General features: G+C 39.1%; 1 protein-coding gene across 1 annotated transcript in view; it reads right to left on the reverse strand.

Moving 5' to 3' along the window:
• LOC106880882 (sodium-coupled neutral amino acid transporter 7) overlaps positions 1 to 15,010 on the reverse strand; it is an 88,507-nt gene that overhangs the window by 14,131 nt on the left and 59,366 nt on the right. The window contains exons 5-6 of the mRNA XM_089359517.1: positions 8,876 to 8,968; positions 6,895 to 6,952 (exon numbers count right to left, since the gene is read on the reverse strand). Of these exons, the coding sequence (XP_089215643.1) occupies positions 6,895 to 6,952; positions 8,876 to 8,968 (151 nt within the window). The remainder of the gene's footprint in view (positions 1 to 6,894; positions 6,953 to 8,875; positions 8,969 to 15,010) is intronic.

A 15,010-nucleotide genomic window follows, 5' to 3' on the forward strand; every position in this document is an offset into this window, starting at 1 on the left:
CACAACTACAAATACTGTAAACCACAGCAAAACTTTAAAAAAAAAAAAAAAATTCCAAAAGACAAAGGAAAAGAAATTCAGAAATTCAAAAATCCAACAAGGTGAACGTCTCTTCCTCCTACTATTCCCAAAGACTGGAATATTTACAATTTCCTGTGAATATTTTAAATCTCCCTCAAAATAAAATAAGCTAGGAAACTTACATACCTACAGCTTTCGAACACACAAACGATCAGCTTAAAAAAAACCCTTTAATATCTACAACTAATGTGTGACTACTTATCCTTTCCTCTCTCCCTGAGTATTCGAAAATGTAAACATCATCCTCCTTTTCATTGTAAGAGCACTTGCATTGTAAGAATGAAGGGTTACCACCACAATAGGTTATTCAGAGTAGATCAGAAGAGATTCTATAAAGAAATAAATGGAGAGTGTACAGATGAAAAGTTGATACCAGATAACATTGAAAATTTTGGAGTGACATCTGGAGCAAAGACAAGGAGCACAAGAAGGATGCTGAATTGTTGCAAGAACTAAAACAAACAGTAGTCTGTACAAAACAGGCAGAACTAGTGATTTCAGTTAGGGAAGTGAAGGGAATCAACAAAAGACTGGGCAATTGGAAGGCCCCGGGACCAGATAGAGTTCAAGGCTACTGGATCAAAAGATTTGGTGAATGTCATGCACGAATAGCTGCACAACTCAATACCTTGTTAAATGTCGACAAAGTAACACCAGAGTGGTTGACAATGAGTAGGACAGTGCTGTGCTTGAAAAACATCGAAAAATTATAGGCCAATATCCTGTTTGCCACAATTATAGGCCAATATCCTGTTTGCCACTTATGTGGAAATTATTGACTGGAATAGTCGTAGAGTCAATGTACGGACATGAGCAGAAGGGTAGCAAGCGTAAGTGCAGAGGTACCAATGATCAACTCCTGGTAGACAAAACTGTACTTAGAAACTGCAAGGGAGGGAAACTAACTTAGCCATGTCATGGATCGATTATCGTAAGGCGTACGATGTGATCCCTCATTCTTATTTCTTTATTGCCCACAAGGGGCTACACACAGAGGGGACAAACAAGGACAGACAAAGAGATTAAGTCGATTACATCGACCCCAGTGCGTAACTGGTACTTAATTTATCGACCCCGAAAGGATGAAAGGCAAAGTCGACCTCGGCGGAATTTGAACTCAGAACGTAGCGGCAGACGAAATACTGCTAAGCATTTCGCCCAGCGTGCTAACGTTTCTGGATTATTGAATGTATGAACCTATTTGGTGCTGCATTGATTATTCCAAGCGATTGCTTGGAGAAAGTATGGTGAAGTGGAAGACGGACCTAACAGCATGTAGAAAAAGTTTAGGGACAATAGAAATCAGAAGAGGCATCTTCCAAGGAGATTCCCTGTCCCCACTGATCTTTGTGCTGTGCATGTATCACTAATACTGATTCTGAGGAAAGCAAAGGTTGGGTATGTATTCAAAAGCCGCCAACAAAAAGTCAACCATTTGTTCTTCATGAATGACCTCAAACTTTATGATAAAGATGAAGCCCAAGTCAGTTACCTCGTTGATACGATGTATACTTTCAGTGCTGATATCAGAATGGAGTTCGGACTGAAAAAGTGTGGTGTGTTAAGTCTTGAAGAGAGGTAAAATCAAATGTATGGACGGTCTAGCGATACCGTCGGGGGAAGTTATAAAGCAGATAGAAGAGACGGGCTATAAGTACATGGGGATTTTGGAAATGGATAAATTGGTGGAGAAAGAAATGACAGAAAAATTTAAGATGGAGTACTTGCGCAGACTGAGACTGGTCCTTTAGTCGAAATTAAACGGACGGAATAAAACTGAAGCTATCAAGACCTGGGCGGTTTCACTCCTTAGATATGGAGCAGGGGTAATTGCATGGACAATAGACTCACTAAACTGCTTAGACAGAAAGACAAGGAAGTTGCTGACTAGATATGGGATACTCCACCAAAAAAGTGACACAGACAGATTGTATGTACCAAGAAAAAGAGGGGAAGAGGACTGATTGGATACGAACACAGCATTAGAGCAAAAGAAAGCAACATAGCATGGTATGTAAAAAATGCTACAGAACCACTATTATTGGAAGTAAGAAGGTCAGGCTCGTGGAGGATAGATAATTGCAAAGATAAAGCACTATACAAGAAATTGAGAATGAATGAAACTGAAAATTGGTGGATAAAGAAAAGAATGCATGGACAATTTTATAGGGATGTTGAAGATAAGACAGACAGAGAAAAAAGATGGCTATGGATGATTAAAAGTGATGTAAAACCGGAAACGGAGGCTCTGATCTGTGCTGCCCAAGAGCAAGCATTAAGAACGAATTACATCAAATACAGAACGGACAGCCGGATCCGTCCCACACGCGACAGCAGGTTTTTGACATATACCCACAGGTCTGTAATGCTCGGGCACTGGACGAATACATGCCGGACCCTCTCGTAGTCCCGCGTGCATCTCGAACATGCTCGGCTGGCGGCACTTCCGTGCCTGTAAAGTTTATCTTGAACAGGCAAAGTGCCCCGGTAGCAGTGCCAGGCCAGAGACTTTTGGAAATTATTCACCGGTCCCAACCCGAAAGTTCTCCGAAAAAGAGCAACTAGCTGATCTTCGACGCCTAAGGTCTCCTCAAGAACATCGTCGCACTTTTTTCCGCTAATACTCTATAAAAAGCTAAAGTGGATGTTCCATCCGTTGCACCGCCTGATTGGCTGGGGGTCTGTGAGCGCTTGAAGACATTCCACTTTCCAAATGCTCTCCCTCGGTCTCTGTTTTACCCAGGACTGCAGCTCAGTTAAATAAACTAGCTGCGGAAATATGTAGCCTTAGAGCATGTCTGAGCATCATCAACCACGGCATGCCCAGGACACCACGCAGCAGATGCTGACAGTAAATAGACCGCTTGACCATCGGGACGCGTCCCTTCCACAAGGTGTGGAAGAGTGTACGCTCCTGCGTAATCAGACAGTGGCCAGGACAATGCATGACAGTCAGGCGATAGTAGATGACGGACGCGATATACGCGCGTTAGCCACCTCTGTCCGACCTTTCAGGAATATTTTTCTCTCGGCCCATTTCTGGGTGAGAGTAGTCACCCTGTTCGTTACCTCGTCCCGGTTTTTGTCCATCTGGAGGTCCGGACCGAACCAAACTCCGAGCAATTTAACTGGTCCGTCCGTCCGCGCCCGACGATGCAGTTGGACGGCATGGATTTGCTTTTCTAGATGCCGAGCCGCAAGCCCTCTGATTTTTCCTGGTTAACTGTAGCTCCTGAAACCGCCACGCAGTCCCTGAGAGCGGTGCCGATCCTTTTTATGTGTTTATGATCCGACACCGCTATGGTGACGTCGTCGGCATATACCGATACGCATTTCTCACGTCCTAGGTCACGCGGGATGCCTCTCAACGCCTCCAGTTTGTGTAGTAGTGGCTCGAGAGTCAATACGTACAAGAGGGACGAGAGGGGATAGCCTTGCCGGACCGAGCGTATGATGTTGAACGGCTCTGGAGAGGTGACCGTTCACTCTGACCACTGAACAGATGTTGCTGTGCATAGCAGCGATCCAGCCTCTGAATGCAAGCCCAAATCCAGCTGCCTTGAGGACCACCGCCAGGTATAGATGGTCGACCCTACCGAAAGCTTTAGACTGATCTAAATTGATAACAGCCCCACCACTGCCATGTTCTTTAGCCACTTTTTCAATGACGTATCACATGAAGTGGAGGTTGTTGTGGATGGATTTTTTCGGGGTGGCACATGTCTGTGCACCCCCACCAGATCCCCGACGACAAGCACCAACCTCGTAGCAAATACCTTGACCAAAATGTTGAACTCTGCATTAAGAGTTATGTGCCTAAAATGGTGAAAACAATCCCCCTGTTCGGGTCTTTTCTCAGCAATGCCACCGCTCCTCGGCTCACAAAACTAAGAATTCTCCCATTCTGTTGCCAGTTGCAGTAAACATTTGCTAAGAGATCACCGAACAAGTCTGGCATGTAAGCGCAAACTCGTAGGGCAGACTATCTAAACTAGGTGATTTACTCCTCGTGCAGCTAGCCATTGCTTTCCGTATTTCAAATGCTGTTATCGGCCTTTCGCAGCGCTCCACCTCCGTCGCTGAGAACCGAGGCAACCCGTCGAGGTAGGACGTGAAATCCATCCTACGACCCGGCTCACCGCTGCTCTCGAACAGTCGAGCGAAGCGTCGCAAAAAGGCCTCACACATCTGTCCCGGATCATTTATCATTTGCCTTCGTGGTTCGGTAAGGATCGGCTCGTGGATTTTTTGCCACGCCGTGCCTCTGCCACTCGGGCCCATTGAACGGATTTCATCTCTTCGTGTCTAAGTGCTCGTGCCTTAGTTCTGACAACACAACCTTCGTGTTTCGAGTTGAAGAATTGGTCGAGTGCCAATCTAGTTGCGAGCACGTCGGTCGTGATACCTTTTCTAAAAGCCTCGTCTAACTTCTTGACTAGCTCTGTCTCTACTCTGTTTCATTCTACTGCTAGTCCTTTGCTAAATCTTATCGATTCTATTCTTATCATCCTTTTAAGGGCGAACCACCATTTGTTATTGCTTATTGCCCCCGTCAACGCCCTCTAATTAGTTCACTAATCCGGTTTCTGAAATCTTTACGCGCCGGCAACGAGGTCTTCAGTTTCCAGTAACCGGGTCCCTGTCTATGAAGCCTATCTAAGTTGACTGTACAGATCACGAATTTGGGGGCTGTGTAGTCGAGTACTTTAAACTGTGGGCAACCTATGCTATTCTTATCTGCTACACAACAAAATACCCTATCTAGATACGATCTGGATGACCCGATGCAGTTTGACCAGGTCTACACTTGCACATCCGGGAAATCCAGTCAATACCTGTCAGACAGTTGGAATCGTCTGAACAGGTTTGCGAGGCTTTTGTACCCTCCTCTCCTATCAGCTAAACCTACGCAATCCCACTTTACATCTAAAACTCCATTCCAATCCCCTACTAACACTAAAGAGCGGGACGTTTCTAGGAAAGTTTCCAGTCGTCTGAAGAAATCTGGTCGTCCTACCGCTATTGGGGAAGAGACGGCAACTAGCCTGAAAGTATGTCCTTCGCTGTCTGTCACGTCCAGGACTACCGACTTTCAGATCCAGAAAGATCGTCCGTATTGCAAGACTCAGATTTTTCCAAACCATCACGCCAACTCCGCCTCCTGCTCCCGGACGACTTGGAGATGCGTACACCTCGTAGTCACCTAAAAATTCTGGTTTTGCTAATGGCCACCACGTCGATATTCAGCTCCCTGTGGTCGTTGAGCAGGTGACCCCGCTTCCAAGGTAACCCCAGGCAACGTACATTCACGCTGCCTATTTTGCACACGACCATATTGTCGGAAAAAGAAAATAAAATAAAGAGAAAACTTACTTGGTTTGATTCGGAGGGGCGGACTGCTCGTCCTTCCTGTTGGCATGGGGTGTTTCCAACAGCAAATCACCAAGAATTCTCTTGGTGACATTCTCTTGAAAATCTTCGATTTCCTGTGGGAATTGGGATTTTAAGTGTGTGTATATGTTTTGCATCGTTTGACTGATTTGCATGTGTGCAGGTAGGGAGAATGTGAGTATGACAAAATCTTTTGGTATAATGTTTGTGCATGTTATATAGTTCATTAATTCATCAGTTTTTGAGTTTATTGCCATGTAATTCGTAATGTTACTGTCTTTAATTTGTGTTTGTTGTTGTTGTGGTAGTGGTGGTGGTGGTTGTGATTGTTGTTGTGGTTGCGTGTGTGAAATGGCTTGTTTCAGGTGTTAGATGTGATGGTATCGATGCAGTGTTTATTTTGGGCGTATTTGTTTTTGTTGTTTTGATTTTTTTCCTTCCCACTTCTAGTGTAGATGAGGACTGTTGTTTGTCCATATGTTTGTTTTTTTTTTCTCTTTTGTTTCTAACGTTCTTTTGTTTTTAACTACCAGTCTTCATTGCGGTCCGTTTCTTCAGCTGTGTTGTCCACCCGTTCCGCATCGGGAAATGGAACATCTTCGGGCGCTGAGAAGTGTTTGGGTGAACACGGTGTCGGCATGGTTGTTGGTGTTGATGTTGATCATGCTACAGCTGAATCTGCTGATGGTGCTGCTGCTGTTGTCGCTGGAGTTCTGGTGGCCGATGTTGGTGTAGAGAGGAGAGGTGCCCGTCTCTCTTTTTCGTTTTATTTAGGGCAGACGGCTTTTAAATGCTTAGGTGAAAAGCAAAGGTGGTACTTTGTTTTTCTTCCATCTACTCTGACTGGAATTATACTGCCACCAGGAAGAAGGATCTGGTCTGGGATGAGATTCGCATTCTTTTGTATTGTTTGAATGAAGAGTTCTAGGTCATCAGTGACCTAATATTATTATCATTATTATTATTATCATTAGTAGTAGTAGTAGTAGTAGTATGTTTGATTTTTGCTTTGTATTTGTGCAAGTTGGCTGCATGTCCCCCCCCCCCCGAGACCTCAAGAGATAAGATAGAAGTTCATGTTGGTGTTATGCCTAGGGTGTCATGTATTTGGTTTTGTACATAATATTGTTTTTGAGAATGTGTTATTATTATCATTATTATTATTATTATTATCCTTTCCAATAAAGGCACAAGGCCTGAGATTTTCAGAGTGGGGACTAGTCAATTTTATCGACCCAAGTGTTTCACTGGTACTTAATTTATTGACCCCCAAAAGGATGAAAGGCAAAGCGGACCTCGGTGGGATTTGATCTCAGAACTTAAAGATTCGGAAAAAATACTGCAAGAAATTAATTGCAACCCTCTAACGATTCGATCAGCTCGACACACATATACATTGTAATAACAAAGATAGTATCTTACCTCGTAGCAACCCACAACATCTATAATGAAATATATGATAGCTTTACTTTTTTCATTTCTGTGGAAACAAGTAAATAAATAACAACATTAAAAAGAAATCAAAGTTATATAATAATAATTGTCAACATATTTACAAAGCTGGGAAAGGAAGAGTCGACTATATCGACCAAATATTTTATTTATCGATCTCTGAATGATGAAAGGTAAAGTTGACTCCAGTGGCAGTTCACATACTCGATACCACTAGCCACTTAAGGGTCTTCTACATAGAGTAGAGAGCATTTACATGCGTGTACGTACTTACATACACACACATATCTCTTCCCCTTCTCTCAGATTCCTCTGACTCCGAAATTTCATCGTCAGGATATATCAGAGTAACAATAAAGGACATATATTTATTAGAGGGCGACAAAGATAGCTTTTGACTATTTCTTTGATGCGAAACCTGGAGATTGCGATTCCAAAGATAAGTCGTGTGGTTTTAGATACACATGTGAACAAATCATTCGATGTGTTTGAATAGAAAGGGCGCGCAGTGAAAATAAATCCTCATTTTGATGAACATCTGTCGGTAGGTGCTATTCTGGGAAGTTGTGTGCATTTTTAGAACAGTTCCCGACCACTTAAGAATAGCAATGGATCGGAGATAATGGGTTTGTACCAACTCCATAACTTTTCGCATTTGTTGGCAGTAGAGAAGCGATAACTGTGTATAAGAAACGGTTAAAGATGAGTAACATTGCGAGAGGCAAATCTCCTGGTCATCGCAATGGGCTTTATGGGTACGTGTCACACACTTCGTAGACGTTTATCATGACTGGCAGAAAACTGAGAACATTCTCTGAAGCGTTAACTGACAAGGTGTGGTGTTACAGGGGAAGGACACAAGCCAAGGAAACATCGTGGACAGCATCTGATCCATAGCTCTGCTGCGTGTAGAGTTTTGAGAATTAGTGCAGGGCAGTGCTCGCGAAGAGACTGATGCTTGTCGTACTTGGTGTAGCTAGAAGCGCACAGACTTGTGCTATTTCCATCAGATGTATTCATAACTACCTCCACCTCATGCCATTCATCGTTGCGAAGTTGGGTAAAATGAATTGCTCCAGTGGGGCTCAAATCCCCTGGCATCAATTCAAAGCTCTCGATAATACTTAGTGGCTCTTCTCAGTACAGCTAGTTTTGATATCATTTCAGAGGATGGATTTCATCAATCTATAGTAAAAACTGCTCTGTAGTTAGGATAAATGGCCACCGGTGTGATCCATTAGGAATCATGCCCAATCAGCCAGAGAGTGAAGCATGTATAGGGGTTCCTGGATAGTGAACAGCTGTTGTTACAGTTTGATAGGCACATCTTTTCACAGTTGATCTCTTTCATTGGACTGCTGTCTCGGATCAAGTGAAGGTCAATATTGGGTATTTGACGCTGCCATGAGCTCGCAGTTTTCTACCAATCAAGCAAACGGTGATATATCTCATGCTTTACAGAATTAAAGATGGGCAAGAGTATCAACATACAGTAGATTCCATGCGTCGACGAAAATTAACTGAAAATTCTATTCCGGCCAGCCAGGGTACATAGACACTTTTCTCAAAATCTCCTAGCCTAGCATTGCCATTTCGGAATAAAGTCTAAAAGCTGCCAAAGCTGCCTGAAATGTGCACAGAAGGAAACCGTTCAATACACACTAGATCTATATCCCGGCGTTGTATAATTATATTGAATAGTGTCGAATGTTTGTGCAATAATTATGTTGACTCTGAATTCTTATGGAGTTATATTGAATAGGTGTTGTCTCATGCAGGAGGGATCTAGTTATGTACCAAATCGCAGCACTAATATTGTATTTTAAATTCCTGTTGTTTTATTTCTAGTAACCTGATAAGTTAGAGAAAATTTGCTAAAACAAATATTTTGATGAACGAAAGGAAAAGAATTGAACAATGTTAGTGAGCATATAAGAAGTGGAGAACTTACGACGTTTCAACTGGACCAGGAGCTGAATGTGGTTGTATATATTTCACAAAAACCAATACGCTAATATACAGAAATGCTGCAGTACCGGCAGTACTATAATAAATATAAAAAAAAATCTTCATTTATTTGAAAGACAATCTGGGCTTAAATTCTGCTTTGTATTTTACTAATTCTTGAAGAATGCAAGTATAGCACATGTTAATTGTAAATTATGTAATCTGTTTCGATAAATATAATTATTTTGAAGAGTGAAAAGTGTAAAGTTTCTAGATCTTGTCTTTCAGTGGGCAGCAGAGGAAGATAAAAATTGTAGCCTTGCTTGTAAATGAGGATAGAAGGAAATACAATAAAAGAAAGCTATTAAGAATGATGTATGGGAACAAATGTAGAAGCCTACATCCAAATCATCAACACATTTGTCTTTCTCTATACCTTCATAATTTTGGTATTCTAACTGCGAATTAAATTCTCCGATCATCATTCCTAATATATCTTTCTCCGGATATATATATATATATATATATATATATATATATATATATATATATATATATATACAAGAATAAGGGCAGAGAATCGTCAATTAATAATAGAATTAATAATTAACAATTCTGCCAAGTAGTTCAGTATGAAAAAAACCTTTATCGGTAAGACTATTTATCATTATAAATATACAGGGATTAGCAATTGAGTTGCTTCTCCAACATACTGAAAATTTAGAAATAGCAGTCAAAGAACTACTGATTCCAAACTACAAATTTTCTCTAAAGTGGATGGCGATATTTATGGCACACATAGAACACATACGCTTTTCCCTCCGGTTTTTTGTTCTATGTGTGCCATAAATATCGCCATCCACTTTAGAGAAAATTTGTAGTTTGGAATCAGTAGTTCTTTGACTGCTATTTCTAAATTTTCAGTATGTTGGAGAAGCAACTCAATTGCTAATCCCTGTATATTTATAATGATAAATAGTCTTACCGATAAAGGTTTTTTTCATACTGAACTACTTGGCAGAATTGTTAATTATTAATTCTATTATTAATTGACGATTCTCTGCCCTTATTCTTGTATATTTTATATTTGATATCTCTAAGTTAGATGGCTAAACCGTAATCCAGTTCGACACGGAACTTTTTTTCATACGGGACTATTTGTGACGCACATGGAATAGATTTCTTTGAGGTGAGATGCCTGAACTCGCTAGCCGATGAATTCGTAAGTGCCTTTCTTATCGTTGATTTTTGGTGTCGCATGGCCAAAGATTACCGTGAATTTTTTTTAGAGACACTTTCAAATTTATCAGAATATTGAGGCTGAAGATTGGAATAGTGAAATTTCTATTCACTTAACCAAGAAACGATTCGTATCCAATTAACTAAAAGCTTGGCTTGTTTACTCTTTTCCCTCCGGTTTTTTGTTCTATGTGTGCCATAAATATCGCCATCCACTTTAGAGAAAATTTGTAGTTTGGAATCAGTAGTTCTTTGACTGCTATTTCTAAATTTTCAGTATGTTGGAGAAGCAACTCAATTGCTAATCCCTGTATATTTATAATGATAAATAGTCTTACCGATAAAGGTTTTTTTCATACTGAACTACTTGGCAGAATTGTTAATTATTAATTCTATTATTAATTGACGATTCTCTGCCCTTATTCTTGTATATTTTATATTTGATATCTCTAAGTTAGATGGCTAAACCGTAATCCAGTTCGACACGGAACTTTTTTTCATACGGGACTATTTGTGACGCACATGGAATAGATTTCTTTGAGGTGAGGTGCCTGAACTCGCTAGCCGATGAATTCGTAAGTGCCTTTCTTATCGTTGATTTTTGGTGTCGCATGGCCAAAGATTACCGTGAATTTTTTTTAGAGACACTTTCAAATTTATCAGAATATTGAGGCTGAAGATTGGAATAGTGAAATTTCTATTCACTTAACCATGAAACGATTCGTATCCAATTAACTAAAAGCTTGGCTTGTTTACGCTTTTCCCTCCGGTTTTTTGTTCTATGTGTGCCATAAATATCGCCATCCACTTTAGAGAAAATTTGTAGTTTGGAATCAGTAGTTCTTTGACTGCTATTTCTAAATTTTCAGTATGTTGGAGAAGCAACTCAATTGCTAATCCCTGTATATTTATAATGATAAATAGTCTTACCGATAAAGGTTTTTTTCATACTGAACTACTTGGCAGAATTGTTAATTATTAATTCTATTATTAATTGACGATTCTCTGCCCTTATTCTTGTATATTTTATATTTGATATCTCTAAGTTAGATGGCTAAACCGTAATCCAGTTCGACACGGAACTTTTTTTCATACGGGACTATTTGTGACGCACATGGAATAGATTTCTTTGAGGTGAGATGCCTGAACTCGCTAGCCGATGAATTCGTAAGTGCCTTTCTTATCGTTGATTTTTGGTGTCGCATGGCCAAAGATTACCGTGAATTTTTTTAGAGACACTTTCAAATTTATCAGAATATTGAGGCTGAAGATTGGGATAGTGAAATTTCTATTCACTTAACCATGAAACGATTCGTATCCAATTAACTAAAAGCTTGGCTTGTTTACGCTTTTCCCTCCGGTTTTTTGTTCTATGTGTGCCATAAATATCGCCATCCACTTTAGAGAAAATTTGTAGTTTGGAATCAGTAGTTCTTTGACTGCTATTTCTAAATTTTCAGTATGTTGGAGAAGCAACTCAATTGCTAATCCCTGTATATTTATAATGATAAATAGTCTTACCGATAAAGGTTTTTTTCATACTGAACTACTTGGCAGAATTGTTAATTATTAATTCTATTATTAATTGACGATTCTCTGCCCTTATTCTTGTATATTTTATATTTGATATCTCTAAGTTAGATGGCTAAACCGTAATCCAGTTCGACACGGAACTTTTTTTCATACGGGACTATTTGTGACGCACATGGAATAGATTTCTTTGAGGTGAGGTGCCTGAACTCGCAAGCCGATGAATTCGTAAGTGCCTTTCTTATCGTTGATTTTTGGTGTCGCATGGCCAAAGATTACCGTGAATTTTTTTTAGAGACACTTTCAAATTTATCAGAATATTGAGGCTGAAGATTGGAATAGTGAAATTTCTACTCACTTAACCAAGAAACGATTCGTATCCAATTAACTAAAAGCTTGGCTTGTTTACTCTTTTCCCTCCGGTTTTTTGTTCTATGTGTGCCATAAATATCGCCATCCACTTTAGAGAAAATTTGTAGTTTGGAATCAGTAGTTCTTTGACTGCTATTTCTAAATTTTCAGTATGTTGGAGAAGCAACTCAATTGCTAATCCCTGTATATTTATAATGATAAATAGTCTTACCGATAAAGGTTTTTTTCATACTGAACTACTTGGCAGAATTGTTAATTATTAATTCTATTATTAATTGACGATTCTCTGCCCTTATTCTTGTATATTTTATATTTGATATCTCTAAGTTAGATGGCTAAACCGTAATCCAGTTCGACACGGAACTTTTTTTCATACGGGACTATTTGTGACGCACATGGAATAGATTTCTTTGAGGTGAGGTGCCTGAACTCGCTAACCGATGAATTCGTAAGTGCCTTTCTTATCGTTGATTTTTGGTGTCGCATGGCCAAAGATTACCGTGAATTTTTTTAGAGACACTTTCAAATTTATCAGAATATTGAGGCTGAAGATTGGAATAGTGAAATTTCTATTCACTTAACCATGAAACGATTTGTATCCAATTAACTAAAAGCTTGGCTTGTTTACGCTTTTCCCTTCGGTTTTTTGTTCTATGTGTGCCATAAATATCGCCATCCACTTTAGAGAAAATTTGTAGTTTGGAATCAGTAGTTCTTTGACTGCTATTTCTAAATTTTCAGTATGTTGGAGAAGCAACTCAATTGCTAATCCCTGTATATTTATAATGATAAATAGTCTTACCGATAAAGGTTTTTTTCATACTGAACTACTTGGCAGAATTGTTAATTATTAATTCTATTATTAATTGACGATTCTCTGCCCTTATTCTTGTATATTTTATATTTGATATCTCTAAGTTAGATGGCTAAACCGTAATCCAGTTCGACACGGAACTTTTTTTCATACGGGACTATTTGTGACGCACATGGAATAGATTTCTTTGAGGTGAGGTGCCTGAACTCGCAAGCCGATGAATTCGTAAGTGCCTTTCTTATCGTTGATTTTTGGTGTCGCATGGCCAAAGATTACCGTGAATTTTTTTTAGAGACACTTTCAAATTTATCAGAATATTGAGGCTGAAGATTGGAATAGTGAAATTTCTATTCACTTAACCATGAAACGATTCGTATCCAATTAACTAAAAGCTTGGCTTGTTTACGCTTTTCCCTCCGGTTTTTTGTTCTATGTGTGCCATAAATATCGCCATCCACTTTAGAGAAAATTTGTAGTTTGGAATCAGTAGTTCTTTGACTGCTATTTCTAAATTTTCAGTATGTTGGAGAAGCAACTCAATTGCTAATCCCTGTATATTTATAATGATAAATAGTCTTACCGATAAAGGTTTTTTTCATACTGAACTACTTGGCAGAATTGTTAATTATTAATTCTATTATTAATTGACGATTCTCTGCCCTTATTCTTGTATATTTTATATTTGATATCTCTAAGTTAGATGGCTAAACCGTAATCCAGTTCGACACGGAACTTTTTTTCATACGGGACTATTTGTGACGCACATGGAATAGATTTCTTTGAGGTGAGATGCCTGAACTCGCTAGCCGATGAATTCGTAAGTGCCTTTCTTATCGTTGATTTTTGGTGTCGCATGGCCAAAGATTACCGTGAATTTTTTTAGAGACACTTTCAAATTTATCAGAATATTGAGGCTGAAGATTGGGATAGTGAAATTTCTATTCACTTAACCATGAAACGATTCGTATCCAATTAACTAAAAGCTTGGCTGGTTTACGCTTTTCCCTCCGGTTTTTTGTTCTATGTGTGCCATAAATATCGCCATCCACTTTAGAGAAAATTTGTAGTTTGGAATCAGTAGTTCTTTGACTGCTATTTCTAAATTTTCAGTATGTTGGAGAAGCAACTCAATTGCTAATCCCTGTATATTTATAATGATAAATAGTCTTACCGATAAAGGTTTTTTTCATACTGAACTACTTGGCAGAATTGTTAATTATTAATTCTATTATTAATTGACGATTCTCTGCCCTTATTCTTGTATATTTTATATTTGATATCTCTAAGTTAGATGGCTAAACCGTAATCCAGTTCGACACGGAACTTTTTTTCATACGGGACTATTTGTGACGCACATGGAATAGATTTCTTTGAGGTGAGGTGCCTGAACTCGCAAGCCGATGAATTCGTAAGTGCCTTTCTTATCGTTGATTTTTGGTGTCGCATGGCCAAAGATTACCGTGAATTTTTTTTAGAGACACTTTCAAATTTATCAGTATATTGAGGCTGAAGATTGGAATAGTGAAATTTCTATTCACTTAACCAAGAAACGATTCGTATCCAATTAACTAAAAGCTTGGCTTGTTTACTCTTTTCCCTCCGGTTTTTTGTTCTATGTGTGCCATAAATATCGCCATCCACTTTAGAGAAAATTTGTAGTTTGGAATCAGTAGTTCTTTGACTGCTATTTCTAAATTTTCAGTATGTTGGAGAAGCAACTCAATTGCTAATCCCTGTATATTTATAATGATAAATAGTCTTACCGATAAAGGTTTTTTCATACTGAACTACTTGGCAGAATTGTTAATTATTAATTCTATTATTAATTGACGATTCTCTGCCCTTATTCTTGTATATTTTATATTTGATATCTCTAAGTTAGATGGCTAAACCGTAATCCAGTTCGACACGGAACTTTTTTTCATACGGGACTATTTGTGACGCACATGGAATAGATTTCTTTGAGGTGAGGTGCCTGAACTCGCAAGCCGATGAATTCGTAAGTGCCTTTCTTATCGTTGATTTTTGGTGTCGCATGGCCAAAGATTACCGTGAATTTTTTTTAGAGACACTTTCAAATTTATCAGAATATTGAGGCTGAAGATTGGAATAGTGAAATTTCTATTCACTTAACCATGAAACGATTCGTATCCAATTAACTAAAAGCTTGGCTTGTTTACGCTT

Source organism: Octopus bimaculoides, chromosome 1 (assembly GCF_046866305.1).
Source record: "Octopus bimaculoides isolate indiv1 chromosome 1, ASM4686630v1, whole genome shotgun sequence".
NCBI classification, from domain to species: domain Eukaryota; kingdom Metazoa; phylum Mollusca; class Cephalopoda; order Octopoda; family Octopodidae; genus Octopus; species Octopus bimaculoides.